At 48.9% G+C, this 18,006-nt stretch overlaps 2 protein-coding genes across 2 annotated transcripts; both read left to right on the top strand.

Moving 5' to 3' along the window:
• The first annotated feature begins 201 nt into the window (after nt 1-201).
• LOC138821635 (protein S100-A2) lies at nt 202-3,624 on the top strand. The gene is made up of 3 exons (XM_070014075.1): nt 202-287; nt 1,543-1,696; nt 3,234-3,624. The coding sequence occupies exons 2-3, from the start codon at nt 1,556-1,558 to the stop codon at nt 3,384-3,386; spliced, it is 294 nt and encodes a 97-aa protein (XP_069870176.1). The 5' UTR covers nt 202-287; nt 1,543-1,555; the 3' UTR covers nt 3,387-3,624.
• Nucleotides 3,625-10,045: 6,421 nt separating this feature from the next.
• Nucleotides 10,046-16,512, top strand: S100a3 (S100 calcium binding protein A3). Its single transcript, XM_070013960.1, has 3 exons — nt 10,046-10,140; nt 15,750-15,895; nt 16,348-16,512. Exons 1-3 carry the CDS (start codon nt 10,092-10,094, stop codon nt 16,510-16,512), a joined length of 360 nt encoding a protein of 119 aa, XP_069870061.1. The 5' UTR covers nt 10,046-10,091.
• The last annotated feature ends 1,494 nt before the right edge of the window (nt 16,513-18,006 follow it).

Genomic DNA, 18,006 nt, shown 5'->3' with positions numbered 1-18,006 from the left:
GTAGCCTGGGTGAGCTCAGCAGCTGCCCTGGGGTCCAGGCTAGAGCCCTCCTCCAGCTAGTGGTGGAGCTGCCTTTCTAAGTTGCCATCTCTGAGAGGGAGGGGAGCAGAAAGCAGTGGGTGGGGGGTGGCAGGAGGCCAAGTTTGTCCAAATCAGGTTAGGGCAGGTTTAGATTCTCAAAAATTCCAAGTTAGAGGTGAGGGCGGGCAGTGAGGAAGGTATATAAATCCCTATTCTTGGTGTCTGGCCACTTGCTCCTTTCCTAGATCTTTCTGCCACTTGGTCTGGTAAGTACCTCTATCCTGCTGCAGGCCTGGGTCTCCACCTTTGTTCTTGGGTCATGATTCTTGTGGGATGGATCCTTGGTGGGGTCAGATTTGAACCTCTCCGGATCTCTTGCACTTGGGAAGATCCTCTGTGGAGTGTCAGATGGAAGGGGTCTCTTCCAGCTTCCTCAGTGAAGGAGCTTTGGTTTCTCTGGGGGGAAGGTGTTGGTTTGGGATTTACCCTGAGACTCGCCCTTGGGTCTTTTGTGTGAAGTCCCTAGGTGGATCTCAGTTTGTGTATGTCAGTCTGTGAAGGCCTTTCTTTAGGGGTCTAGGCCTAGGAGTAGATGATGTATGTGTCCTACCTGCTTTTACAAGAATCCTGAGTTTGTTTTTGCAAAGTTCTGGATTCTATGAAGACTAAGGACAAAAAGCAAGGGTCTCAAGAGCACATCTTTACCTGGGTCCTGACCCTGAGTAGCCTCAGGGCTCTGCCCAAGGCCTCTGTATTTTCCGGCCTTGCTGAGGGTGTGGCTGTCAGGCAGGCCCAGGGCTTTCCCTGCCTCCAGCACTGGCTTCTGTGGCCTCGCCTTGAGACTTGAGACTTGTCCAACCTTTTCAGGCTGCTCCCAGCATTCTCAGAGGCACAGCCGTGGAAAAGATGACCGTTGAGCTCTATTCTTGTGGGCCCACATTCCTTCATGTTCCTTACCCAGGGGATGTTTAATTTCTTCTGTTCTAATCCCAGCAGGATTCTTCCTGCTAGGGAGAGTGTGTCTTCATCCTACATAGGCCCCATTTGCACAGCGCTAATACCACATGACTCAGGGTCTCCAGTGTGATGGGAGACACACTCCCCACCTTCTCAGAGCCTCTAGTCTGTGGAGGCAAAGACTCCTCCAGCAAGTCTTATACTCTGGGGGCCACAGCCATGCCTAGACTGTGCAGAGAACTCCACTAGCTCACCCAAGGACAGGCCTGTGCTTGCCACAGACTGGAGTCAAATTGGGACGGTGGCTGCCATGTCATTTTCCTGTCCACAGACACTCAAGAGGGGGAGCTCTCCTCTTAAAAGTGTGTCCCTAAGTGTGTAGACAGGGGAAAGTCTCTGACATGCAGGGAGGGTTTAGCATGGGCCTACAGTGCCAGGTTGGAGTTGTGAGCCTCCACCGGGGTTTGGTGAGGCGATTTGAGGCTCAGGGTACAAGTGGGTCCTGTAGATGAGGCCAAGGCCCCAAGTGTCTTGGCCATGTTTCTATCACTGCCACCTTTTCAGCTTCAGATCGAAGATGTCCAGTCCTCTGGAACAAGCACTGCTCACCCTGGTCTCCACCTTCCACAAGTACTCTGGCCAAGAAGGAGACAAGTTCAAGCTGAGCAAGGGAGAGCTGAAAGAACTTCTGCGCAAGGAGCTGCCCAGCTTTGTGGGGGTGAGTGGGGGCAGGTCAGCTTGAAAGGGAGGGTCCTGAGGGAGTGGGGCTGGGTGGGTATTTTCCTTCTTTTACTTCCAAGATGTCTGCTGATGCATATACAGGGGTGGGGAAGGGGCTCAGATTGTCTTCACAACTTTTTCCTCTGGGCCCTCAGAGTGGGCTTGAGAACCATGTTCTATTAATGGATTAATGGCTGTTTCCTGCAACATTTCTTTCCTCTTCCTCTTCTTTTTTGTTGGTGGTACTGGGGATGGAACTCAGGGTCTTGAGCTTGCTGAGAAGGCAGTCTACCACGGAGCCAATTGTTCAGCCCCTGTTTTTATTCTGATTATTTTTGAGATAACCTTGATTCCTCCCCCACCTTCCATGCTGGCTTTGGACTGTGATCATCCTATTTACACCTTCTGCATAGTTGGGATGAAAGATGTACACTATCATGTTAAGCCTTTTCGGTTGAGATAGGATCTTCCAACATTTTCGGCTTGTGCTGACCTTGGTCTGGGTCTTTGCCTCCTGAATAGCTTAGGAATACAACTGTGAGCCAGCAGCACCAGCCTCTTTTCTTTAAAAAAAAAAAAAAAGATTAATTTTGAGTTTTCTTTTTAAAGGTTTTTTTATTACCATACATTAGTTGGATAGGATTTTTTTCCTTTTTTTTTTTTTTGCCAGTTGTGGGGCCTGAACTCTGGGCCTGGGCACTGTCCCCCAGCTCTTCAGCTCAAGGCTAGTGCTCTACCACTTGAGCCACAGCGCCACTTCCAGCTTTTTCTGCTATGTGGTGCTGAGGAATCGAACCCAGGGCCTCATGCATGCAAGGCAAGCACTTTACCACTGAGCCACCTTCCCAGCCCCATGGATAGGATTTTTTAAGGTGACATTTCCATACATGCATACAATGTACCTTTTTTCTTTTTTCTTTGGGTTTTGGTTAAACTTTTCTTTTCTTTTCTTTTCTTTTTTTTTTTTTTTGGGGGTCCGGTCATGGGGCCTGAACTCTGGGCCTGGGTGCTATCCCTCACCTCTTCAGCTCAAGGCTAGTGCTCTACCACTTGAGCCACAGCGCCACTTCCAGCTTTTTTCTTTTTGCTTATGTGGTGCTGAGGAATCGAACCCAGGGCCTCAGGCATGCAAGGCAAGCGCTCTACCACTGAGCCACCTTCCCAGTCCTTTGGTTAAACTTTTCTGATCGTGTTGGTTGTATTAAACAGTTTTCCCCTTCTGAATTCACCTTGCTGATGATATGGAACTGCAAGCCTGTTTCTTCATCAGCAAAACAAGACTGTGCCAGCATTATTAGAGCTGATATGTACTTAAGCGTCTCCCATGCCCCCATCCTCAGCAGGGGGTGCTGGTAGCTCTCACCAGCACACTCTCTGCCCTCACTCACTGGGCCCTCTTGGTAGTTGTACTTATCTGGCTGCCTGGTGGGGAAAGAGAGCTGGGAACTGACTTGTGGGGTCAGTGTGTGGAGGGTTGGTGTGGAGGTTGGGGAAGGGGACAGCTTGGTAACGACATCATTCTTCCTTGCCTTCAGGAGAAAGTGGACGAGGAGGGGCTGAAGAAGCTGATGAGCAGCCTTGATGACAACAGTGACCAGGAGGTGGACTTTAAGGAGTACGCTATTTTTCTGGCCATTGTCACTGTCATGTGCAATGACTTCTTCCAGGGGTCCCCAGAACGGCCCTGAAGCAGAGCTCTCCATTTCCTGCCACAGATCCTCTGAGCCTGAGAAGGGGAGAGGTGTCTCTATTCCTTCTAATTTACTATTTAATAAACGTTTCAACCTCTTCTGCACATTGACTCTCCTGGAATCTCCCTGAGGCCAGAGACGTGCCTTAGGTCTCAGGTTTTGGGATTTGACACAAAATAAAAAAAAAATTGAGAATTGAGATAGATTGGTGATATTTTATTTTGTCAAATAAAGATATTTGGAAAAGAAAAGTACCATCACAATTATTTCATAAGAAGAGAACATTTCAGCTCCAACAAGGAAGGATGGGTTTATTCTTAGAAGGAAGGACAGACTTTAAAGCTGCATGGCTCTAGGAGCTGTTCTAGAATTATGAATTAGGTTAATCAGTCTTGCAATTTTATGATCTCTTTGTCAGATACAGGCCTTTGGCAGTGTGCTTGTTTTTGGAAAAGCTGCACTTATTTTTCTATTTACTTTCTGATGGGCTATCTCTATTCTGAGTGCAATATCCTGTTGATCTCTGTTAAAATCTTCTTGGAGCCATCTTATACAAAATTCTAATTTTCTATCATTTCCTCTACAAATGTGGTCTAGGTTGTCTTATATCTTATGTCTTAAGGCATAACAAGTGACAATGTGACAAGATGCTTTGATATGTTGTAACAAGGTCATCAGCTTACCAATCTATGAAGGCTGGATCTAACCTCTTATTCTTCCTTCACTCACTTTCATTTCATTTATTTATTTGTTTGTTTATTTAGTATGCCAATACTAGGACTTGAACTCAAGGCCTGGGCATTTCCCTTAGTCTTTTTGCTCAAAGCTGGTGCTCTACCACTTGAGCCTTAACTCCACTTCAGGCTTAGGATGGTTTCATGGAGTTTTCTTCCTAGGCTGGCTTTGAACAGTGATTCTTAGGTCTCAGCCTCCTGACTAGTTCACCTGAGTACCCTCCACCAGTGTTTGCCCAATTTCCAATTTGGGTTCCTTTTCTTTTCTTTCTTTCTTTCTTTTTTTTTTTTTTTTGTGTAGGTTGGGGGGCTTGAACTCTGGGCTTGGGCGCTGTCCCTGAGCTCTTCAGCGCTCTACTGCTTGAGCCACAGTGCCACTTCTGGTTTTCTAGTGGTTTATTGGAGATGAGTCTCACGGACTTTCCTGCCTGGGCTGGCTTTGAACCGCGATCCTCAGATCTCAGCCTCCTGAGTAGCTTATAGGCGTGAGCCACCGGCGCCAGGCTGGGTTCCTTTTCTTGATAGATCCTACTTACAGGTGCCCAATTCTCTATCAATCATGTCACAGAAGGCCTGACTGGCAGTAGTTAACAGAAACTTCAATTTAAATGCCTGGCATTATGGGAAATAGGAAATTGAGGTTTGGTTCAGTGGTTCAGGGATGCTCTGACAGTTACCTATTGCTTCATGATGAATCACCCCAACATTAGCTAGCTTAAAACATGAGGTTATTATCCCATGGTTCTGTGGGTAGATTGGGTTTAGTTGATGGGTCTCAATCGGGGTGTCTTTTTTTTTTTGGGTCTGGTCGTGGGGCCTGAACTCTGGGCTTGGGCGCTGTCCCTCAGCTCTTCAGCTCAAGGCTAGCACTCTACCACTTGAGCCACAGCGCCACTTCCGGCTTTTTTCTTTTTGCTTATGTGGTGCTGAGGAATCGAACCCAGGGCCTCTGGCATGCAAGGCAAGCTCTCTACCACTGAGCCACCTTCCCAGCCCCTTGGGATGTCTCTTGTAGTGACAGATGGAAACTGAGGCTGGAGTAATTTGAAAATTCAAACTAAGTCAGTAGCCATGGTGGTCATTCATCATACCTGGTAACAGATACTGGATTAGCTGGGAGCTCAATGGCAGTGACTACTCATGGCCTTTCTTTGTGGCTGATGTCTATGTGGGAGCTGGCTTCTGAGAGGTCTTATTCTAAAGTGGGCATTGCAAGAAGCCCCAGTGATAGTTGCAAGATTTCTTGAGATTTATTCCAGAAATCCCAGGGCATCATCTCTTCTTCATTTTACTAACCAAGTAAGCTATTAAGTCTGGGTTTGAATTCAGGGCCTGGGAACTGATGCTGATGCTCTACCACTGAACTATACTTCTGACTTTTGGTGGTTAATTGGAGATAAGAATCTCACAGAGCCCTCCTCCACGGTATAACCCCTGCTTTTACTGTATTTGGTGTTGGTATAATTTGTGGAGAGGAAGGGAAAAAAACAAATAGTTTAAATAGGGATACAGGTGGACCCATTGCAACAATGAGATGTACAAGTCGTTATGTCAAAAACGAACTTTACAACTTTGGCTGGGGGTGGGGGGGTGGAGAATGGGTGGGTGGGGAGATGGGAAGGGATGGGAAGGGGAAACAAAGAAGGAGGCAACAATGCTTGATAAGAAATATACTCATTACCTTGCCCATGTAATTGTAACCCCTCTGTATGGTATTTTCACAATTAAAAAAAAAAAGAAAAAAAATCTCACAGAGGGCTGGGAAGTTGGCTCAGTGGTAGAGTGCTTGCCTTGCATGCATGAGGCTCTGGGTTTGATTCCGGCGCCCCCCCCCACCCCCAAAAAAATCAAAACCAGGCAATCTTAACTTCAGTGCTTGAATTCTTTATTTGGGGTGGGGTGGGGTGGGGAGTGTAGTTGTGGAGATGGGAGGGAAGGGATGGTAGGGGAAATGTACTCATTACCTTGCTCATGTAATTGTCACCCCTCTGTATGGTATTTTCACAATTAATTAATAAGTTTTTTATTGTGAAAATACCATACAGAGGGGTGACAATTACATGGGCAAGATAATGAGTACATTTCTTTTTCTTTTTCTTTTCTTTCTTTTTTTTTTTTTTGCTGGTCATGGGGCCTGAACTCAGGGCCTGAGCGCTGTCCCTCAGCTCTTTAGCTCAAGGCTAGCACTCTACCGTTTGAGCCACAGCGCCACTTCTGGCTTTTTCTGCTTATGTGGTGCTGAGGAATCGAACCCAGGGCCTCATGCATTCAAGGCAATCACTCTACCACTGAGCCACCTTCTCAGCCCAATGAGTACATTTCTTATCAAGCATTGTTGCCTCCTCCTTTGTTTCCTCTAAAACTTTTTAATTTTTTTATTTTTTGAGAATCTCACAGAAGGTGGGTGCTATTGGCTCACATCTGTAATCCTAGCTACTGAGGAGGCTGAGATCTGAGGATCATGGCTCAAAGCCAGCCTAGGCAGGAAAGTCTGGGAGACTCTTATCTCCAATAAACCACCAGGAAACTGGAAATGGTGCTGTGGCTCAAATGGTAGAGTGCTAGCCTTCAGCTGAAGAGCCAAGGGACAGAACCTAGGCCCAGAGTTCAAGCTCCACAACTGGAAAAAAAAAAAAAAAAAAGATCTCACAGACTTTCCTGCCTAGGCTAACTTCTTAATCATGATCCTAGGTCTCAGCTTCCTGAGTAGCTAGGACTATAGGCATGAGCCACAGGTGCTTGACAAAAAAAGTGTTTTTTTTTTTTTCATTTCCATATATATTTTTTATTGTAAAAAACTGTACAGAGGAAAAAACTGTACAGAGGGTTACATGAATAATGAGTGCATTTCCTATCGAACATTGTTACCTCCTCCAAAAAAGGCTTTTAATAATAAAGAGAGGGTGGACAGTGCATGAGTGGTGGTCATCACTTTTCTTTGTCATCTTACTTTCCCAGGAAATGTTGATGCTTAGAGCTTGGAGGCAAAAAAGAGCCTGTGCAAAGGTACGGTGATAGCTGATTATTCTCACTGCTCTGCCTTCACTCAGTCTGTAGCTGCGAGACAAGGCTGGACAGGTCCTCCAGGACAAATGGTCTCTTTTCATGGCCATAAAATAGAGAAGAGGCCATCTTCCTGATACTGAGAGCCAGTTAAAATATAGGTCAGAGAATCATGATGGGGGTAATTAACATCCTACCACAGGTTTCCAGGCTCCTTTCATGAACACTGGCATTCAGACTTCATGGTAACCTAGAGGAGTTATCATGAGGCCCTTTTAACAGATGGGGAAACTGAGGACTGCATTGACCATGTGCCGATATCCATTCTGGCCAGGTACTCTGCTAAGCCCACTGTAGCATAGCTCATTTAATCTCAGCAGCAAGTGGATATGGAATGTTCCATTAGTTTCTATACTCTGCCGATGAGAAAACAGAAGCTGAGAGAGGTTATCTAAACACTCATGACAGGACTTGACACAAGTCTGTAATAGAAATCTTCCTCCCTATGGGACACTGGAGTGCCAGTCTGGACCTCCTTCCCTTCCCTCTGCCATCTCCAGAGCCTTGAGCTTTGCAGGAGATGAAGGAACTAGCAAGGTTCAGATGTGCATGGTCTCACCCTAAGTCATTGGGGAAAGTGGGCCTATTCACTCAGGGGAACCTAATTTCTTGAAAGTCCTGACTTCTTAGTTCTGGATCTGGGGTGGTTTGGGCTAGTGGAGGCTGGCCTCAGCTGGTTGCTTCTGGGGTTGTCCCCAGCTGAGGGGGTTGAAAGGGGCTTAATCTCCTTTCCTTTTGGGCATTTGGCAGACTAGAGAGCCTCAGGAATCTTCACCTCCTGTCATGGTCTTTGCTTATTTGGGTTAACTCCTGGCATTAATTCCATTAATTCCTGGCATTAACTCCATTAATCCTCCAAGAAGATGGAGACTGAAGACCAAGGTGGGGCTTGTTACCAAACCCAAGTTCACTTATTCAGTCACTCAAAAAGAGACCTAGTGAATTGAGGACAAGTTGGTGGGACAGAGGAAAAGTTTATTTGAAATCTTACCAAAATGAGACAGTGTTGGGCTAGTATCTTGGGACTAAAAAGCCATCTTAATGGCAGTCTGGGTTTTAAGCTCCTTCTATCCTTAGGCAAGGTGAAAAAAGATGGGCTGGGAGTGAGTAGATGGGGGCTTAGAATAGTACAGGACTGATTATGGGAGACTTCTAGGTGCCTCTTCAGTAGTCTGGAATGGGACATTGTGAAACCTAGAAGGTGGTACACATGTAATTGTAAGGTCATGGATGCTCGTGGAATTCTTGAAAATATTTTAACTTTCTTTTCTTTTCTTTGGTCAGTAAGGGGGCTTGAACTCTGGGCCTGGGCGCTGTCCCTGAGCTCTTAAGCTCAGGATGAGAGCTCTACCACTTGAGCCACAGCACCACTTTTGGTTTTCTGTGGTTCATTGGAGATAAGAATCTCACAGACTTTGTTGACCGGGCTGGCTTTGAACCATGATCCTCAGATCTCAGCCTCCTGAGCAGCTAGGATTATAGGCGTGAGCCACTGGAGCTTGGCTTATTTTAACTATTCTTGGGGGGGGGGGTCCAGTCGTGGGGCCTGAACTCTGGGCCTGGGCACTGTCCCTCAGCTCTTCAGCTCAAGGCTAGCGCTCTACCACTTGAGCCACAGCGCCACTTCTGGCTTTTTTGTTTTTGCTTATGTGGTGCTGAGGAATCGAACCCAGGGCCTCAGGCATGCAAGGCAAGCGCTCTACCACTGAGCTACCTTCCCAGCCCTTATTTTAACATTCTTATCTTGGTGCTTTTGGCCTTGGAGGGGAAGAGGACAGATCAGGTAAATTTAGAGCAAATCCATCTTGTATATGAGTCTCAGACAAATATTCATTATGTGAGTAACATGCTAAATTGCAGAGATGAACAGAAATCCAACCCAAAGATTAAAGCAGCAAAGGAGACGAACACAATCTGGAGGCAAAAATACCACCATGATGCACCTTCCCATCAGGCTGTTCCCAGGCCCAAGGAAGGATCAGTGCTTTTAGCAAAAGTAACCTTCAAGTACCTAGGTGACCACTGTCATTATAACCCATACGTGAATGGTGGCATCTCCAGAGAAACTGGTAGGATTTGATTGTTCAACTGCACAACTGAGTTAGTAACTGTTAAAGCCAACTAAAAGCAAGGGAAGATAGAGCTTTTATTTAGGTTTTCCTTCGGTTATAGCTTTGGAGATAAGCGAGTGACTGGACCAGGGCTCCACGTTCCCATCTGTAGTTCACTTGATCTCTTCACTCCCTTGATCCTCTCATTTGTGCAATGGACACCATCAGCTATTGACTCGGAAGTCAAAACAAGTGGTAGGTCAAAGCTTCGCCAGCTCTCCAACATCTCAGTTCAGATCCTTCCCCCGTCTGTCAAAAAGGCTCCAGCTCTAGCTCCAGCAATCAAACATTCCTCTTCTACTTTTCTCATACTTGGCTTAATAGATCAGAAAGGAAGTCAGTCAATTCTGTGCCTCCTGGCACTATGGGATTGGGTTCATCACCCTGACCCTGTTGCCTAGGTCCTTTCTGGCACAGCTACATGGAATGTGCAGGTGCGTAAGACACTTCATCATATTTCTCCCTGAAGTGTAGAACTAGACACTGACCTTTAGTGGGGAGATGCAGTTTTCAGGGGCCTGGGGAAGATGCTGGTAGTGATAACTGGGAGACAGAGAAGAGGAAGGGAGAGTGGGAGGCAGTACTCTAAGAAGTCTGGCCAGATTGGATAGTATCTGCTTTCACCCTCTGGCCTCTGCGCTCTGTTAGGGAAGAGAGCTCCTTGCCCTACAGTTATGGCACATTTCTTAGCGGTCAGCTTCTCAGCTGTGGTAGGGGAGCTCTGGAAGGTGAGAGGCCAAGGGTATTTGGCTTAGCCTGAGGTAGGGAATCCAGCGTGTGGGTGAGGAGGAAGAATGCTGGGACCATTGCTTGTTTTTGAAGCTATGAAAGAAAGAATTCAGGGTAAGTTTTTTTTTGTCAGTTATGGGGCTTGAACTCAGGGCCTGGGTGCTGTCTCTGAACCTGTTTGTACTCAAGGTTAGTGTTTTACTACTTAAGCCACAGCGCCACTTCCAGTTTTTGAGTGGCTAATTGGAGATAAGAGTCTCATGGGGTGTTTTCTGCCTGAGTTTGGCTTTGAACCACCATCTTTAGATCTTGGTCTCCTGAGTAACTAGGATTACAGTCACAAGACACCAGTGCACGGCAGGTAGATTGTTCTTGTCTATGCCTTAAGGAGATTTTGAACTCAGGGCCTTGCACTTTTTTTTTTTTTTTTTTTGGTCAAGGCTGGTACTCTACCAATTGAGCTATAGCTCTACTTCTGGCCTCTTGCTGATTAATTGGAGTTAAAAGTCTCTTGGATTTGTCTGCTTGCCTAGTTTAAAACTTTGATCTAGGATTATAGGCATGAGCCACCAGTGACTGACTCAGGGTTGATTTTTAAGAACTTCCAGTAGGGCAGGAAGATCCTCAAGCTCTAGGTTTTCAGGAGTAAGGGAAGAGAAATTAACAGGTGGCTAGAAGTAGAAGGCTGGATGAAGCCAGGTGCTGGTGGCTCACCCTTGTAATCCTAACTACTCAGGAGGTTGAGATCTGGGCAGGAAAGTCTATGAGATGCTTATCTCCAATTAACCAGCAAAAAGCCAGAAGTGGAGCTGTGGCTCAAGAGTTAGAGCACCAGCCTTGAGTGAAAAAGATAAGGGAAAGCGAGGTCAAGCCCTAGTACCACACACACACACACACACACACACACACACACACACACACACACACACACGAAGGCTGTATGATATGAGCTGTTGAAAGTGGCTGACTCTCATCCATGTGACTGGGAGTGTACCTGCTGAGTTGGACTCAGAGACTCCTAACCTGCTGACCTTGATAAAAAGCACTTTCACATTGGATTCTTTAGTTAGGAATAAATTCATGTCCATTTCAGAGATGAGGAAATTGAAGTTCTCACCAAGTAAAGAGAGAACATGCTGAGGTCAGGTGGGGAAGGGATGGTGGAACTCCCCTGATCTAGCTTGTTAAGGGTTGTTCCATGAGGGTCCTCCAACCCCAAAGTGTCTGTACCCAAACTGTCCTGTTTCCTCTGCTGCCCCTTGGATATTGCCTTCCAGGCTGCGTTCCTGCTGCTCTGCAACTTCAGTCTGGCATTCCCATCTTTCTCTTTGTGAACAAACAGGTGCTGATACATGGCAAGGAGCTGCATTTTGGCCCAGAAATATTAAAGGCTGGTGGATAAGGATGTGGACTCAGGAGCTCAGGCTGCTGGGTGCTTCCAGCTTATTAAACATTCATTTGTTTCTCTTAGAAACAGGGCCTTATATGTCTCTTTCTCCTTAAAACAGGGCCTTACATGTTTTGTTTAAGGTGATACCCTTGAAGCCTGGAAACACCTGGATATGGATGTATGGATAATGAATGGCTCACTCACTAGTTAGTGGCTTTGGGCAAGTTAATATGGTGTCAATACTTATCTAGCCCTTTTTTTCTTGCCTGTTGGTGGTACTGGGGATTGGACTCAGGGTCTTGAACCTGCTAAGCAAACATTCTATCACTTGAGCCATGTTCCCAGTCCCTTTTTTATGTTGGTTATTTTGGAAGGTAGGGGCAGGCCTTATGCTTTCCCTACAACTAGGATAAGAGGGGTGAACCATTGAGCCATTTATTGAGATGGAGTCTCTTGACCTTCTTTTTGCCTAAGTTGGTCTCAATCAGCAATCCTTCCTCTCTGCCTCCCAAGTCGATAAGAGTACAGGCTTGACCCACTATGCTGAGTTACGTGTTAGCATTATTTATTCCACCAGCTTTGTGTGTATTAGTTCCTCTGAACCCCACTACCATCCTGTGAGGGGATAATTATTGCTCTCCTCTGCTGTTGGCAGAGGAGGAAATGAAGCTCTGAGGGTAAAGGTGACCTGCTTAAGGTGGCTGGTGGTAGGACTAGGAGGGTACAGTGGGGAATAAGTCATTGACCTAGAATCAGTTTAATTGCCTGTCCACTCTGGCTCCTGCTTCTGCTTGTGACTCTTCTCTGTCCTCTGTCTGGACTCCCCATAACTCCTTGCTATAAAACATAGATAATCACAGCTCTCCCTTCCCTTCCATCTCCATTACTCACTCCCCTCACCCATAGCGGGTGGACATTCAAAGAGGAGATGGCCCAGTCAAGACTGAGTGCTGGGCACATAGCAAGGCCAAGGTCTCTTAGGCTGTCCACGTGGCATTAGAACTTCTTCACTAGTCTGGGAGCCAAGTTCCTTTTCCCTTTCCCATTTCCTCTGGGTCTTTCTGTGAAATGAAGAAACTAAGGGAGAAGAAGAAATCAGAGCAGTGTATGAAGCGATGTCCATTTTTGGTATTATGGTGATCTGTGTAGATGCTAGCCTAAAATAACAGGAAATGCTGGATGGAATTAAAATAATCTTTTTCAAAGCATCAAAAAATGACAAGGCATTAAGGAATAGGTCATCCAAAAATCTAAGTGAAAGCAGAATCTTGGAAGTGAGCAAAGGGGGTGGGGTGTGGGGGGGAAGGTGGTAGGATCCTTCAGGTCCTGAGGGTATTGGCCAGGCCAGATTCAACATTGGCTTTGGCTTTAATGGCTTGGGGAATAAGAAAGATGGAAGCTGAAAGCCAGCGCTCGTCTGAGGAGCTGACACAAGTGGGAGACCTCTCATGATGCCAGGACACCCAAAAGGTTACATGTTTATTCCAAAAGACCGAGGAAGGAACCTCCCCTTCCCCCAGGCTGCAAGAATAGGGGAAGAAGAAACGAGCCACTAAGAAACCCCAGCCACAAGTCACGGTGACATGAATCTATAGCTCATACGCATCCATATCACTTGGGGTGGAGAAGCGAGGATGCTGAGTCTCCCCTAAAAGGACCATATCTTCCTCTAGGCTTCCAAGACACTCTGGAATAGCTTCCCCTGGGGAAGTAAGTGGTTGTTAGTCAAAAGCAACCAAGCACTCAAACGATGTGGCCATTGGACAGGGAGGTTGCCCCATCTTCTCATCTATAAGTGGTGTGTGTGTGTGTGGTCCAACAGGGTACTCTCCAAGGTCCCAAGGTCTACAGAAAGGACTCTCTGGGGTCCAACCTAAGTAATACTAAAATGTATCTCTTCAGCTTCCTCTAGCCTTGCTGGAAGGGCCCAGGCAGGAGCTCCCAACTCTGGGGGAGGGGAAGAGGGAAATGAATTCTGGGGAGTGGTGTCTATCTGAAGCCATGATGGCTTTGATGTGTGCGTGGGTAGGTGGGTGGGTGGGCCTATAACAGCGGCTGCCAGTGAGGGAGGTAGAGGACCCTGGGGGCAGCCTCGGCACTGACCTACTTGGGTCACAGTAATTACTCCCTTCATCCCTTGGGAGGCTACAAATAGGGACACCCTGTCTTTAGGCTTCTACAACAGAAACGCCAACACCAGTGGTGAGTAGGGCTGGTTGGGCTGGGTGTCAGAGCAGCTCAGGGGATCTCTAACAGCTAGCCTTCCAGGTGTGGGCCTGGGGACAGAGAGAGGATGCTAACAGGTGACAGGGTGAAAGAAGTCAGATTTGGTGGACTCAGGGACTCCCTTGTACAAGGAAGGGCTGTTAGAAGTTTGGACTGTTAGAAGAAGTTTAGAGCCCAGGTCTGGCTCTCTGGTGGAGACAATGGGATAAACATTCCATTGTAGTCCTTGGCTTCCTGTCTCCTTGCTTCATTTCTGGGGATGGGTTGGGACAGGTCAGGGCTGCAGGAGAAAAGCATCTCTAGGACCTGAGCTTCTGGAACAGAAATAGTGATGGCGCCAGGCAGGCTGGCAAGGCCCAGAAGGGCACACACATCATACGTCTCTGAAGCTCCTCGTCCTCTGAGACCACGGCATTTTCCGCTCCTGGAAATGCCAATGCTTGTTCCACTCTTGAACTGTTACAAAGAATTAGCAGTGTTTGGCACCCCCATCCCCTCTCTCACTTTCCTGCCAGCCATAATCATGCTGGCCATGTGCTCCCAGCCGAGGGGAATAGCTGGGGAGAGGCTTGGCCCTGTGCCCTGTGTTGCAGGACTCCCGTCCCCTGGGGGAACCATCAGTGAGTCACCGAGCTCACATGAAAACAACTCTTGCCTTCCCGGCTGCTTAGGGTTTCCCCAGGCTGGAGGCACCATTCCAGAATGGCAGTGGAAGAGACAGTGGAATTGGATTGAAGGGGGGCAATTCTGGGAAAGATTTCCCCTCTACCAACTGGCACCCTTGTACAGAGCCTTCTGGGCAGGAGGATGGCCCCAGGGTGGGGCAGGTTGTTGGTAGCTCTTTGAGCTGGTCCATCTCTGGCCAATCCTCCCTCCCTCCCTCCCTCCCTCCTTCCCTCCCTCCCTCCCTCCCTCCCTCCCTTCCTTCCTTCTTCCCTCCCTTCCTTCTTTCCTTCTTCCCTTCTTCCCTTCCTTCCTTCCTTCCTTCCTTCCTTCCTTCCCTCCTTCCTTCCTTCTTTCCTTCCTTCCTCCCCCCTCCCTCCCTCCTCCCTTCCTCTCCCACCTCCCCCCCCCCCCCAGCTTGCTCTTTCTCTTTGGTGCTGGTAGTAGGCTTTGAACTCAGGGCCTTGCACCCTCCTCCCTTCCTCTCCCACCTCCCTCCCCCCCGCCCCCCCCCCCCCTGCAGCTTGCTCTTTCTCTTTGGTGCTGGTAGTGGGCTTTGAACTCAGGGCCTTGCACTCTTGGTTGGCTTTTTTGTTCAAGGCTTGTGCTCTACCACTTGAGCCACAATTCCATTCTTATCTCTGATTAGCCACTCCAAAGCTGGAAATGGAGTTCCAGTACCAGCACACAGTCACACACACAGACACACAGACACAGACACACACAGACATACACACATGCACAGACAGACTTACACGAGTCTCAGGGACTTCTTTGTCTGGGCTTCCTTTGAACCATGATTCTCAGATCTCAGCTTCCCAAACAGCTAGGGTTACAGGTGTGAGCCAGCAGCACTTGGCTTGTGATGTGATTTTACAGATAAGGCACCTGAGCCACTGAGAGAGCCACCCTCAGGCAGTGCTGGACAACTAGTGAAAGGCAGAGAATTTGAGTTATTTCCAGGTTAGGAGGCACAGTGAGGTGTTGGGACTCTTCTCAGACATGATCCTTCTTGCTAGTGCCCACCTTCAGAGCCCAGGCTCGGGCCTCCTTAGCAAGCTCCTATGGAAGGGAGCCTCAGGCCTCAAAAGGAGTGGCTGTATCTCCTAGTGGGGCTCCCAGTGGGGGATTGAGATGTTCCTGGGTGTTGTGAGAAAACCTGGTAGGGAGTCAAGATGTCCTCAGGAAGCCCCACTGTGGGTGGTGGGTGGATATTTCCCCCCTGAGGAGTGTACACTGATGTTGAGGAACAAGGGACAGAGAGATGATGCATTGGGAGGGTTGCTTTGGGTGAGGGGTGGTGAGGGTGTCAGGGAGGGCTGCTCAGAGGAGCAGGAGCTTGCGGTGGGGTCTGAAGTGTGGTGACGGACAGGTCTGTGGGAAACATGGAGGACAGAGGCCTGGGCTTCTGCCCCACACGAGTCACGCTCTTGTTCTGTGACAGTGAGGATGACTCGGCCCCTGGAGCAGGCAATAGCTGCCATTGTGTGCACCTTCCAGGAGTATGCGGGGCGCTGCGGGGACAAGTACAAGCTCTGCCAGTCGGAGCTCAAGGAGCTGCTGCAGAAGGAGTTGCCCAACTGCACCCCGGTGAGATCCCATCAGGGGACAGCAGTAGGATGTTGGAGTGACCGGAGGCTGAGCACCACCAGCTGAGGGCAGCAAGGAGGCAGAGGCTGTGGGGGAGGGGAGGGAAACAAGGGAGCAGACACAGCGCGAGCCTCAGTTTCCTCATCTGAAGAATGACATGGCAGTCACTTTTGTGGCCTTGCAGAGTTGGGCCTGGGGCATAGCAGGCATTCCATAGCAGGTGCTCAGCAAACAACCTGAGAAGGAGCCCTGGGGAGGGGACTAAGGTAGGGAGTTGGGGTGTCCTCATAGAAATGGGTGCGTTATCAGGATAGGTAGACTCAGGTTTGCCCTCTCCCCACCGAGGGTGTGAGTTGGGAAGCAGTATGAGGAGGGGACAGGTGTGGGAGGGGAGGGTCTTCTGTCCTTTCCCCCCCTGCCTCTCTGATCCTCTCCACCCTTCCCGCACACAGACTGAGTTTCGGGAGTGTGACTACAATAAATTCATGAGCCTTCTGGACACCAACAAGGACTGCGAGGTGGACTTTGCCGAGTACGTGCGCGCGCTTGCCTGCCTCTGCCAATACTGCCACGAGTACTTCAAGGGCTGCCCTGCAGAGCCCCCCTGCTCCGAGTAGCCCCTCCTATAAAAGGGGTGTGCAGCTCTGGGGAGCCAGGGGTCTGCTCCATCTCTGCCGCTGGTCCTGGGAGTATCTCCCTTGCCTTCTCTCTCCTGTACCCCTTTCCATCTGGAATGGCCATGTTCACCCTCGGTGTGCTAACCCATCTTTCCAGGGAGGCTTGGAGACCTCCCTGGCCAGGCACAGCTAGGGAGGGGTGGAGCATTTGGCAGCCTCTGCTGCCTCCCTGGTGTGGGTGGGCGGGGCTGGGCCTCTGCTCTGATCCGGGAGGCGTCACAGTGTGGGCACAAAGGAGACCACAAGCCTATTCAACTCCCAATAAAAGAAACTGGCACCAGCTTTGTTTGGTTTGGTTCTTCCAGGCGGATAAGCTGGGTCTGGGGGCTGAGTCCTGAAAAGAACTTTCTTTACCCCTCTCTGGCCTTTTCCACTGGAGGCAGGAGGCCGAGGGCAAAGGCTAGAGCTCCCCAGAGGACCTGAGTAGTTTCAGACTCTGTAGAAACACTCTGGCTGCAGTGGCCCAGCAGAAGGAGTGGGGTCCAGGGAAGGATGGAAGGTTTCTCCGGTCTCAGGCTCCTTCTCTTGTCTCTGAGGGAATAACCCCCATCTGAGGCTTTTGAGAAGGGTGTGAGGCTTCTCAGGTCAGTCCTTATAGCCGGATGGGCTGAGGGAGAGGCCGGAGTTGTGGGTGGGTGGGGCTGTGTGAACCCAGAGAGCCACACTCACAGGATTAGGGCCTCTGAGGCTTTTGTTCCCAGGCAGGGAGGGGTGCTTTGTCTTTGGGGAGGGGGGGGGGGAGGAGACTTTGAGGCAGGCCCCACATCTGAAGCTGCAGCTCCAAGGAACTTGTACTGTTAACTCTCACTCAGTTCCTTGATCCTGATGCCTCCATTTCATCCCTAACTTTCTACTCCAACCTAGATTTGTCTGTCATTCCTGACACCCAGCCCAGCCCTCTGAACTTTCTTTCATCTATCCCTGAGCCCCCACGTCTCATTCCCATCCCCACTCTGTACCTACTTGATTGCTGTCTCCTTAGGACTATTCCCTTTACTCGCCTGAGGCGGGCTGAGAGCCTCCTGATTTCCCAGGCTCCATTCTGAACCTTACTGGGCATTGCAGGGAACCCTGTGGGAAGGGGAAAAGGGCTGATGGAGTGTCCCCCAGCACTGGTGTGTGGGACTCCCTCATCCACTTCTTTTGTGTTGTTGTTGGTTGTTGTGGGGCCTGGGCTCTGTCCCTGAGCTCTTTTGTTCAAGGCTAGCCAACTACCACTTTGAGCCTCAGCTCTACTTCTGGTTTTCTGGTGGTTAATTGGAGTTAAGAATCTCACAGACCTTTCTGCCTGGGCTGGCTTTGATCCATGATCCTCAGATCTCAGCCTCCTGAGCTGCTAGGATTACAGGTGTGAGCCACTGGCACCTGGCTCCCATCTACTTCTTGGCCAGCTGCATTATCCAGATAATTTTCCCCGTCATCCCCCACCCCAGC

The sequence above is a fragment of the Dipodomys merriami genome, unplaced genomic scaffold (assembly GCF_024711535.1).
Source record: "Dipodomys merriami isolate MVZ:Mamm:240054 unplaced genomic scaffold, mDipMer1.0.p SCAF_92, whole genome shotgun sequence".
Classification (NCBI taxonomy): Eukaryota; Metazoa; Chordata; class Mammalia; order Rodentia; family Heteromyidae; genus Dipodomys; species Dipodomys merriami.
This window is presented reverse-complemented; position numbering and strand designations above follow the sequence as displayed.

Coding starts and splice junctions, on each gene's coding strand:
- LOC138821635 (XM_070014075.1), top strand. CDS start 1,556: ATGTCCAGTCCTCTGGAACAAGCACTGCTCACCCTGGTCTCCACCTTC. Junction 1,697..3,233: donor AGCTGCCCAGCTTTGTGGGG/GTGAGTGGGGGC, acceptor CCTTGCCTTCAG/GAGAAAGTGGACGAGGAGGG.
- S100a3 (XM_070013960.1), top strand. CDS start 10,092: ATGCTGGGACCATTGCTTGTTTTTGAAGCTATGAAAGAAAGAATTCAG. Junction 10,141..15,749: donor TATGAAAGAAAGAATTCAGG/GTAAGTTTTTTT, acceptor GTTCTGTGACAG/TGAGGATGACTCGGCCCCTG. Junction 15,896..16,347: donor AGTTGCCCAACTGCACCCCG/GTGAGATCCCAT, acceptor TCCCGCACACAG/ACTGAGTTTCGGGAGTGTGA.